This window comes from Centropristis striata, chromosome 4 (genome assembly GCF_030273125.1).
Source record: "Centropristis striata isolate RG_2023a ecotype Rhode Island chromosome 4, C.striata_1.0, whole genome shotgun sequence".
NCBI lineage: Eukaryota > Metazoa > Chordata > Actinopteri > Perciformes > Serranidae > Centropristis > Centropristis striata.
The window spans coordinates 3,856,394-3,868,383 of record NC_081520.1 but is presented as its reverse complement, the minus strand read 5'-3'; the positions used below and the strand labels follow the sequence as shown (position 1 = coordinate 3,868,383).

Below are 11,990 nucleotides of genomic sequence, written 5' to 3'. Positions count from 1 at the left end.
CTGATACTAGCGGCTAACTGATGCTAGTGGCTAACTGAAGCTAGCGGCTAACTGATGCTAGCGGCGCTGCTTGTTACAGCTACAAGAGTAGCCATTAGCGTATCAATGCTAACTCAAAATTGTGGTCACAACATTAGCTGACATTTCATATCGGCGTTACAATCGTGCCAGAGAAATTCAGAGTTGAGCAAACTCAAAGACAGAACTTAAAATATTTAGTTGAATTGTCCAACTTAAAATTTTATCAAAGTTTGTTGCCTTGAAATTTTGAGTTCACCCAACTTTTCTTTTTTTGCAGTGCACACTGCTGTCAATCATAACTACGACGTCAGCAAGATGGCAGTGAGGACAGTCTAAAACGTAAATGTGAGTAATATTTTGCTGCATCTAAAAATACCCAATGTTGACGTTTTTGAGAGGAGACAAGTCTCCTATTTTGGATGTCTGCTGAAGTTACCAAATATGGTTCTTTGCCCGATAAAGAGTTAAAGAGCATCAAAGGTCAAATTCTGCCTTCTTATTCTCGCCCTCCTTGCCTTTAAGATACCATGCTAATCCACTCTGTTTGTTCTCTCTGAACATGTGCTCAACCCTGGGCCACACACACACACACACACACACACACACACACACACACACACACACACACCTTAGGGCTCAGGTACACAAACACACATCTGGTCTGACTCTAAGTTAAGCTGTGTTTATCCCTGTAAATGGACTCAGACCTGACTGACCAGTTTCAGTGTCCTCTCTGTGGACATTTTTAAAGTTCCTCTTCATTAGTTCACATCAAAGCTGACGGCTGACATATACGAGGTTCAGCACTTTTTTACAAGCAGGTTTTCTGTGAGTGTGTGTGTGTGTTTCCAATGAGATAGCACGAAAAGATTTTTTCTGGAAATTTTACAAGAAGCTTTTATTTGTGTAAGCAAAGTTGAGTGTGGGTTTAAGAGAAAACAACATTAGATCAGTGTAGTCTGTGATTGATCAAAGTTAAAGAAAACAAATGCTCTGAGTCGATTTAGGAGGAAGAAAGTTTGTCACTTACATATGCTTCTGCTTAAGCATATGTAAACAAATGCCCTTTGTCTGTTGGACATAATTAATTCATTTATATGATTTTTTATACAGTACTGTGTAAAAGTCTTGTGCAGGTGTAAAAAAAAATGCCTGGAAGAATTGATGCTGGTTTGTAGACAAAGGGTGCTCACATCAAATTTGATTTGATTTTATTTAGATTTTTCTTCTGTTAACTTTGCTTACCATTTTGTTAATTGGTTAAAATAAACTATTAACATTTCTATTTTTGAAAGCATTCTTATTTTACAGCATTTTTCCACACTTGCCTAAGGCTTTTGCACAGTACTGTATATATTTTCTATTATATATATAAATATACTTTCTATTTCATTCTATTCTTGTTTGGAGTAACTGTATCAAAACCAAATTTCCTTCCAGGGATCAATAAAGTATTTCTGATTCTGATCCTTAAGACTTTAAAAAAATCGAGGTTTTAAAACCAGACGCAGCTGTATTTCATTCAGGATACCCTGTTGAGCTTTATTATAAAGAAAAGCTGCAGCTAGATCCAGTGTTTCTCACCCGAAGTGTTGTTGAGGTCTCACAAATATGTTAAACGTACAATTATTACTTCCTCATAAACATCAGCAATGCTGATTTTACTTCAAATCATGCGTAGATTACATCCATGTTTGCTGTCCTTCCATGTTGGAGCTTTGCCTCTTTTTTACCACCACCTGCATGTACAGCACCATTCACACATAACACATAGAAAATAGTAGGCATCGCTCCACTGTGTTTACGAGTACCTTGTTATGACAATGTGCCATGCATATGCATTTTCACATAACTTTCTGAACATTTTCACATGAAAATGATATAAAGTTATGTGAAAATGTTCAGAAAGTTATGTGAAAATGCATACGCATGGCACATTGTCATAACAACCTATAAACTGTTTACACCAGTTCAATAATGTTGGTTTAGCTAAGACCAATCACCTATTCCAAAATCCAAAAAGTTCCTAGCATGAGCAAAATCAAAGCAAATCAATGCAACTTAAATAACACAGTTTCATGGAAACACCAATTCATCTTAAAATAAAACAGAAACAAAGCTGGTCTGCTCAATCTGTCCAAGGCTGCTCAGTATGGCTTCTTCTGCTCAGGACAAACACACACACACACACACACACACACACACACACACACACACACACACACACATAGACACAGAGATTAAATATTGGTTTACATTGATGTCAGTGTTTAAATCAAGACAATTTTGTTTTTAAATCATCTCACCTGCACTGACCGTTTTCTTTCTGTGGAGAAAATAAATCACAATGATATGAATACAGTGGTTTTTAATGATACATGTGTTTAAATGAAACTGTTTCTCATTATGACAGAAGCTTGGAATCATTTCACTGTTCATGTATCCCATTATCAGGCCTCCATGCTCACCTGAGTGCAGATAACCCAGCAGCATAAACAAGATGATCACCAGTAGGACCACTATGAAGCCAATGAGGTAAAACGTCCAGCTGGTTGGCTCTGAGAGAAGAAAACAGATGATGTTAGATGTCTGGTTTGTTCCTCTGCTGCCACAGTGTGGTAGCTGACAGTACTACAGAACAATGACTCCACTCACCCTCTACAGTCAGGATGAAGCTCTTTTTGATGGGAACTCTCAGGGACTGGTGGGAGACGCTGCATGTGAACTGTTTCCCTGAGTCCCTGAGTGAAGCCCGGAGGTAGAAGAAAGCCGTCAGCGAGTAGGTCTTGTCCTTGTTGTGTTTGTGGCTGGACAGAAGAACGTTCTCCAGCAGCTTGGGAAGAGGGGCTCCCACCCTCTGGCCCAACGCTGCCGGGTCCTGCACGTACCAATCTATCTTCACATCCAGAGGGTAGTAACCTTCCGCATCACAGGAAACCCTCTGGTCCTCGCCCTCCAGCAGTGACAGAGTGGATCCCATGTTGAGGGAGACACGAGGAGGTTCTGAGGACAGGGGAGCAAAACATGTCATTAAAATGTTCCAGTCAATTAAGTTTGGCACACTGCCTAAAACATAAATGGAAACAGTTTGAGCATTAGATATGATTAATCAAAGTTAAAGAAAACGAATGCTCTGAAGCAGTGATTCCCAACAGGGGGGCCTGACCCCCCCAGGGGGGCGCCAAAGATCCACGGGGGGTCGCGAAGCCCTCTTGATGTTAAGGGATGTAATAAATCTAATGTGTTAAATATAGATGAGTCAGCATTTAATTCATTAGTGGGACAAAAACAACTAAATAAGGGCTACATTAAACGTTTATTCATTTATTTAAATAGAAAAATCACTATGGAAAAGTTTAAAAACAAAGGCTATATTGCGAGACTAAGGACATGTGTAACATCCCTCCTGCAGTAGACACAGGTAACCTCACCTAGCGGTAACCTCACCTAGTGGTAACCTCACCTAGCGGTAACCTCACCTAGTGGTAACCTCACCTAGCGCTAACCTCACCTAGTGGTAACCTCACCTAGAGGTAACCTCACCTAGTGGTAACCTCACCTAGCGCTAACCTCACCTAGCGCTAACCTCACCTATCGGTAACCTCACCTAGTGGTAACCTCACCTAGCGGTAAACTCACCTAGCGGTAAACTCACCTAGCGGTAAACTCATCTAGCGGTAACCTCACCTAGCGGTAACCTCACCTAGTGGTAACCTCACCTAGCGCTAACCTCACCTAGCGCTAACCTCACCTAGTGGTAACCTCACCTAGCGGTAACCTCACCTATGTGGTAACCTCACCTAGCGGTAACCTCACCTAGAGGTAACCTCACCTAGCGGTAACCTCACCTAGTGGTAACCTCACCTAGCCCTAACCTCACCTAGTGGTAACCTCACCTAGCGCTAACCTCACCTAGCGCTAACCTCACCTAACAACAGAAACACAGAGCTAATGGAAAAATGGCGAAGCGTCAGGGAGACGAAATTGCTAAATATCTCAAAAAGAAAAAGAGAGGGTACCATGAAAGTCACATTGAGTTCAGCTTCATAGAAGCAATGGACAATGGGGGGGTCGCCAAAGTTTACAATGGTAAAAATGTGGGTCCCTCAAGAAAAAGGTTGGGAACCACTACTCTCATTAACATTAACATTTAAGAAAAAAAAAACATGAATAGAAACAGTAACAGATATGCTGTTTGTACTTTATTCAATTGAATTTGGGTCACATAGCATTTGCAAATCACTGCATTCTGTTGCAAACGAAGGCCATGAGATTCACTTGAAAGTAAATAAGTAGTCCATTTTTATTTTTCAAAATGAGAATATTAATTGGCCAAAACACCAGTCCGACTTGACTGATACTAGTAACCGCTCTTTGACTCTTGGTTTGGCTGTGAGATGCAACTGAAAGACTATTTTTGGACTTTAAATTGTCCAAAATATCAGTTTACCTTCGATTTGCAGATTTATATCCAGCTTGAAGAACAGTGGGTTCACTGACACTGAACAGCTGTACGTCCCTTCACTGCTCATCTTGGTGAATGGGAGGGTATAGGAAGCATCCCCGCCTGCCAGGCCCCTCAGCCCAACGCCACTCCCCTGGTTCTGTCCTGTGCGGCTGGTATGACTGAAGAGTCTGCTCTTCTCTCCACGATGTTGCCAGTCCCACTCCACAGTGATGTCTGGTCCTTTGTGGTCAACAGCAAACTGGCAGTGGAGCTTCTGTTGTGAGCCCAGGCCTGCTCTCACTGATGGAGTCTGCGATTTAATTACCATGGCGACTACAGATGCAGATGTGACAAGACAGAGGCATGCAGAGATATGGTTAGTTAGCATTCTCCCCTCCACCAACCTTCAAAAACTACAATATGTCCATATATGTATATGTCCATGCTGCGTTCATCGGTGTGAGAATGAATTCCCAATGGTGGCAGGTGGCACCAGTGTGCCCTGGTAGCCTTGGCCACCAGAGTGAATGGGTGAATGAGCGTAGTGTAATAAAAGCGCTATATACGTGCACCCCATTTACCAGTTTGTGCATGTGTTATGGGACTTTGAGCTATAAAAATCTTATGTATTATTATTATTAGTTATTAGAAATAAAAACATGCTGCCATTAAACTGAGATGTGGTCCAGTAATCACAAGTAAATCCTTGCTATGATTGTATCCTTCAGCCCATTCTCAAGCAAACAGTTTACAAGGATCTAGTTGTAGCAACAGTCTGACTACTTAACTTGAGTGTTACCTGTTGTGGTGAGTATCTCTTTGTCCCCGATGGGAGGCCATTTGCGGTAGTCCTGCTGACCTGGAGGGGGCTGGTCAGAGGGGTGTCTGAGGAAGCTGGTGACTGTGAACAGGCCTTTGGTGTGTCTGAGGGTGCAGCTGAACCAGCGGTTATAGTCCCGCGCCCCCATGACAGGCCAGCGGACATGGATGCCCTCTGTGCTGTACCTACGCAGCTCACACTCCAACTGCTCTGCTTCTGCTCCCTCTATGTACCGCCGCAGGTCCACCTTAGATCCTAGACCAGAATAGAATTCATTAGAATATAATAATTTTCAGTCTGTTAGCCTCATACTCACCACTGTGTGCTGTACAGCTTAGTCAACTGGCCCTCACTAAATTTACGCAGAAAACTCCATTTGCACATCTTCATCTACAGGCCATACTGGGTCTCCTCCTGTCTTACTTATGTAACCTCCTGACATAGATCAACAGCAATGCTCGGCTTCGTTCCTCTAAATCAGGGGTGTCAAACTCAAATACACAGTGGGCCAAAATTTTAAACTTGGACAAAGTCGCAGGCCAACATTGATATTTATTGAAAAAACTGACCTAAACAAGTTCAAACGAAATGGAACAAGCAAAGCTTGATATAACTTAATATTGCAAACACATCAACGGCATTCATCTCTTAAATAAAATTTAAATAAAAATCGTATGTCCCTTTATTTTATATGCGGCCTTCTTTAAATTCAAATTTAACAGTAATCTTTTTCCACAGGCTAAAAATAAATGTGAGAATATAATAACAATAATAAACCAAATGACTAATAATAATATCCTTCAATGAATGTGCAACCATTCAAGCCTTGGACTAGCAAGAAAAAGTGCATAAAGACAACTTTAATTGTTGCTCAGTTTGCTCCACACTGATCTACTGTGTTCAAGCCAAAACACCAGCAGAGCATTCTGGGATTTGTAGTATTATTTGCCCTGTATAATAATAATTTGGTATTGCCTTGCGGGCCAAATATAATTATACTGCGGGCCAAATTTGGCCCACGGGCCAGAGTTTGACACCTCTGCTCTAAATGGATCACCTACCATGTTCCTCACTGAGTGGAGCAAAAAGCCTTCTCCTACTTTGCCCCATGGTCTTGGAATAATCTGCAAACTGTGTTACATTTAACAAACCTAGTATCCCTGGGAAAATTCAAAGCAACTCAAACTGTCCATGTTAGTGAAAAGTGCACTTGTTTAACCTGAGCTGGATTCAGTACCTTTCTGTATGTATAATGTGTGTATTACCTATTTTTCTTTTCTGCTGTTTTTACTAAATGATCCCATGTTTTGTCATTTTAATCTGTAACTGGCAACCAATCTTGGCCAGGTCTCCCTCGAAAAAAAGATTGCAATCTCAAGGGACTTCTTGGTAAAATAAAGGTAAAATAAGAAATGTAAAAAAATATATGCTGCCAGTTTTACCGGTGATCAGGAAAGTGATGGCATGTGGATTAACAGGAGCGTCTCCTGTTTGACCAAACTGCAGCATAGCCTGTCGAGGGACGAGCTGAGTCTCAGTGTGACCGTCATTATTCACAAACACATGTTCATCAGTGAACTCACAGGGCAGCCATGATACCTGATGGACACACTGCACACCTGAAAGAGACAGAATCAGTCAGTGTAGTCAGTTCACATAGCAGAGTATAATGTAGTACAGGACAGGGCCGGCTCTAGGCACAGGCGACACCTAAAGCGCCATCTGCTGGTGGGGCGCCGCCAGTCAACCTCGAGGCAGAAAAAACAAAAAAAAACAATAATAACTTTGTCATAACTCATTGTCGCCCTTCCTTTTTGTTCTGTCTTGATAATAATAAATATTAACAAAATAAAGAAACAGATAAACAATGACATTTTGTCACTTGTGGTGCTGAGTCACGTGACGTGTGGTCATTGCCTTGCCCCCCTCTGTGAATCAGCAAGCGGAGCTGTTCAACACAAATGGATCTCACCTAGGGCACCAAATGGGCTAGAGCCGGCCCTGGTCTAGTTTACACTCACCAGGTACTTTATTAGCAAGCAAGGTGTAACTAATAAAGTGGCATATAACAGCTTGTTCAGTTTAGTGTACACTGCAAAAAAGGTGTCGCCAAAAAACCCGCCGCCAGTCAACCTCGAGGCAGAAAAAACAAAAATAACTTTGTCATAACTCATTGTCGCCCTCCCTTTTTGTTCTGTCTTGATAATAATAAATATTAACAAAATAAAGAAACAGATAAACAATGACATTTTGTCACTTGTGGTGCTGAGTCACATGACGTGTGGTCATTGCCTTGCCCCCCTCTGTGAATCAGCAAGCGGAGCTGTTCAACACAAATGGATCTCACCTAGGGCACCAAATGGGCTAGAGCCGGCCCTGGTCTAGTTTACACTCACCAGGTACTTTATTAGCAGGCAAGGTGTAACTAATAAAGTGGCATATAACAGCTTGTTCAGTTTAGTGAACACTGCAAAAAAGGTGTGTCTAAAAACAAGATAAAAACACTAAATCTGAGGGAAATGATTTTGCTGCATGGACAGATAATTTCACTTGACAAGATTTCTTAAATTAAGATTATTAAATCTAGAAATAAACATGTTGAACGCTTAAAATAAGAAATTAACTCTTAAAACAAGATCAATTAAAGCTGGAAGCAGCGATGAACTGGCCCAAGCAGAGTGACAATTATTTGTTTCTTACCAAGATAAAAAAAAAACTTTAGATTTAGAAGTGTTAGATTATTTATCTTGAGTTAATTTCTTATTTTAAGTCTTCAACATGCTTATTTCTAGATTTAACAATCTTAATTTAAGAAATCTTGTCAAGTGAAATTATCTGTCCATGCAGCAAGATCATTTCCCTCAGATTTAGTGTTTTTATCTTGTTTTTAGACACACCTTTTTGGCAGTGTATAATATTATTGTATAGTATAGCATATAAAAGACTATTGTTGTATAATATAGTACAGCACAGTACATAATAGCATATAATAGAAGTATACAGTAGAGGACAGAAGACACAGTAGTCATATTAAATCCACAGTATAAAAGTAGTCAGCAGGAAACATGGAAATGCCACATGTAAATCTCATTCAAATGTTCAAAGGAAGAACTACTCTCTTGTTTTGTTTTTTTTTTTTTTATTGTCACCAATAGTTTTATTTCAACACATTTTCTTGGCATCAGTTCACAGCTGGAAACATGAAAAGAGAATTCAGTGCTCGTATTTAAGTGAATAGTTTGATAGATGGCTATTGCTGTATGGGACCAGTGCTCGGTGCGATTGCCCCGAGGCCCTAATAATGTTGTGCAGCATACTGTTGCATAGTTATATTGAACATTACAGCACAGTGTAGTGTAGTATAGTTTGGGATAATATTAGCATAGTATAGTACGGTAGAGGGTAGTATAGTATAGAAAGTATAGTATTGTATATTATAGTACAGTATAAAATAGAATATAAAAGAATAGAATAGAACAGTAGTAAACAGAACCGGACAGAAGACACAGTAGTCATATCATTCATGTCTGATACAAAAGTTATAAAAATGTCACAATCTATAACAAAGCTGAAGACAGAAACGTACCTGCAGATAGAAACAGGTAACTAAGTATCTTCAAGATAAGACTCATGACTCTTCATTAGTAGAAATGTCTCCTTATAGTGCTCGAGCACAGCGAGTTGTTCACAGTTGAAGGGAAACTTTCACTTTCATTTTACAGGAAAAAAAAGTTGCTCTGCCTGCCCCGCGTCACGTGTTGCTGAGGATATAAATATCACTGACAAAGCATCTTATTTTATTTATTCAAATGTATGTATGATGTTGAACTGTAATATGTGTAATGATAGAATGAGTCATTTTGATGAAAATATTGTTAAATAGTCATACACCGTATAAATAAGGGGTCATCTTGCAGAGCCAGCTCGCTGACGTCATCACGTCTTCTTCGTCCTTTCTGATGCGGCTTGGACGCCGCAGTGACTCACTACCGCCACTCTAGGCACAATGTGGTATTACATGACAGACTCCACTACAAGTAAAAATCCTCATTCAAAATTTCAGTAAAAGTACAAAAGTATCATCAACATCAAAATGTACTTAAAGCATCAAAAGTAAAAGTACTTCTAATGCACAATGGACCCACTCAGATTTTTTTATATATTCCAAATATATTATTATTGATGCATTTATTTAAGCAGCATTTTACTGTTGTGGGAGCAGGGATTTTTTTTTTTTTTTACTACATAATGTACTTTTATGTGGTTTTGATTCATAAACATACATATTTTTTAATGTTAAATATCACCCTTAAAAGTGACTTAAGCTGGCAGCTAAATGTTGTGGAGTAAAAAGTTGCATATGTGGAAATACTAAGTAAAGGACCTCAAAGTTGTACTTAAGAATAGTACTTAAGTAATTGTATTTAGTTACATTCCACCACTGTCTGTAACATAATATAGAGCTGTCTCTGACATAATGTTTGTCCATCTTTAGGATGTTTTAAATTATAAATCTAGCCAAATATTGCTAATTGCACCTTTAATGAAATCAAAAGTCTCAGAGGAAGAGATGGCAAATTGATTTCCCCTCAATTTAATTATTTTATCCATAAATAAAATATATCACAGGTGTACTATGCATTCAATATGTTTACTTTTTACACATACAATGTTCCAACTCTGTGCAATAACAATGACACTATTTTTTCATTCTGTTCATCCTCCAATAAACTTGAATATAGCAACTAACTGTGTACTTGCACTCATTTTAAATCCACTGTGCATTTTTAGTGTGTTATTGCCTTTAGTTAGCCTGGGTATACCCATACTGCCTTGGGCGCTCGATTTAATTTCGAACTGCAAAAAGGTCTTTGCCTGGCTAACACCAGACTATATCACAAATGAGATATAGTCTGGAGACCACCTATTCATTTTTCCGTAGAGGAGGCGTGGTTTACGATCCTCCAGAGCCGTTAATTGGGCGCTACAAATGTCTCTCATAAGCGTCTGTATGTAGCTCTTAGCCAATCATATCAGTTATACCAGATGACGTATGTAGAGTGACAGAAATTGGAGGAAGAAGACGACTGATGTTTACATAGCCAGACTAGCCCATCTCTACTTTGAGACTAAAATGCTCAATTCTGCTTCTGCAACGTTTTTCTGCAGCATGTTCTGGCTGCTCTGCAGTTTCAGCTCACAGTCTAAAGGGTGTGTTGGTGTGTGTGTGTGTGTGTGTGTGTGTGTGTGTCTGTGAGAGAGTGTTGCTTGCTGCTTTGCTTCTCCAGTTCTCGTTTTCTGCAAGAGTATTTATTTTTATTCCTTATTTCCCCCTCATGTCATTCAGCAAAACACATCCACTGATTTTATGGTCAATAGACGAGCTGCTGTGGGTCTCTCGGCGGCTCTGCTGTCCACCGGCGTTACAGCAGCGAGCGGTAGCGGGGCTAGTTGGTAGATTAGGCTTTTGCCAAATCCTGTCGGAAGCAAGGCTAAAACATCCTTTTTGGTGGTGAAACAGGAGTGTAAAGTCAAACGTTGTTCTTTTAAAATAAACTTTGGCTCTAAACTATCTAGAACACTGTCTACAGCTAGATCCAAAGAGAGTTTCTGCTGGTAGACTGTGAGCTGAAACTATAGAGCAGCCAGAGCCAGAACATGCTGCAGAAAAACGTTGCAGAAGCAGAATTGAGCATTTTAGTCCCAAAGTAGAGATGGGCTAGTCTGGCTAACATCAATCATCTTTTTCCTCGATGCTTCCTCGAACAATAAACGGCTCCGGACGATTGTAAACCACGCCTCCTCCACGGAAAAATGAATATGTGGTATCCAGACTAGATCTCATCTGTGATATAGTCTGGTGTTAGCCAGGCTAGCCTTTAGTATATATTTTTTATTTCTTGTACTAGTCTTTGTCTGTTAGAATGGCTGCAAAGCGGCTGGCTTGGAAATACAGGAGACTTGAGGCAGAGGTTAGGTGCGAACCAAAAAAGTGTTTATTTAAAAAAAAAAACAACAACAACAACAACAACAACATATTGAGGGCCCTGAGCATTATTGGCTATTACACAACACATATTACACATTACACATATACAAACCAAAAGAAATGCATTAAAACACACCCCAGCGCTGATTCATCAATACTCTACAGAATTTATGCTACACAGCAGATTGAAGATTAAATATTCACCCCCTACACTAATTACCTTAGCATGCACTTTTTGCAAAGATCGTATTATGCTAAGAAATCCAAACTAGAAACTAAAGCCCCTTTAAGACTCCAGTTTGAAGACATGATATTGGCTGTTATACAACGACAAGTAGGACTTTCTATTTATATTTCTTTGTGCTTCACCACCACCGAGTTGTAAAAGCATCGCTCCATCGTGCTAAGAGTAGACCCTAACAGATATATCAGTTGACAGATATTATCGGTTGATATTGGCCTATTGATCAGTGTATATGTCTGATATGTTCCATTAAAAAAATCTTTTTTACACAATTTATAATACAGAATATGTTGCTTGCCATGATTTAGAAATAGTGTTATCTATTTTTTTTTACTTAGTAAAGTTTTATGTTTATGAAAGTATCTCTCTGGTCAGTGCACAATCTACTTAAAAAGGTCTATTTTCATTCCAGCTCAAAAAATTACAATATCAGCGACCATATCAGTATCGGCACCGGTCTGAAGAATCT

General features: G+C 39.6%; 1 protein-coding gene across 1 annotated transcript; it reads right to left on the bottom strand.

Annotated features, from left to right (window-relative positions):
* Positions 1–904: 904 nt before the first annotated feature.
* Positions 905–9,179, bottom strand: LOC131970449 (tapasin-related protein-like). The gene is made up of 8 exons (XM_059331845.1): positions 8,875–9,179; positions 6,731–6,907; positions 5,268–5,543; positions 4,472–4,801; positions 2,677–3,024; positions 2,490–2,579; positions 2,328–2,347; positions 905–2,183 (listed from the first exon to the last, which is right to left on the bottom strand). The coding sequence occupies exons 1-8, from the start codon at positions 8,918–8,920 to the stop codon at positions 2,169–2,171; spliced, it is 1,302 nt and encodes a 433-aa protein (XP_059187828.1). The 5' UTR covers positions 8,921–9,179; the 3' UTR covers positions 905–2,168.
* Positions 9,180–11,990: the final 2,811 nt, after the last annotated feature.

Bases quoted from the DNA above. Each gene is read 5' to 3' on its own strand.
- LOC131970449 (XM_059331845.1), bottom strand. From the start codon at position 8,920: ATGAGTCTTATCTTGAAGATACTTAGTTACCTGTTTCTATCTGCAG. The intron at 5,544-6,730 runs GTAAAACTGGCA...ATTCTGGTCTAG, and splicing joins CATCACTTTCCTGATCACCG to GATCTAAGGTGGACCTGCGG. The intron at 2,580-2,676 runs GTGAGTGGAGTC...TTCTTCTCTCAG, and splicing joins CTTCATCCTGACTGTAGAGG to AGCCAACCAGCTGGACGTTT.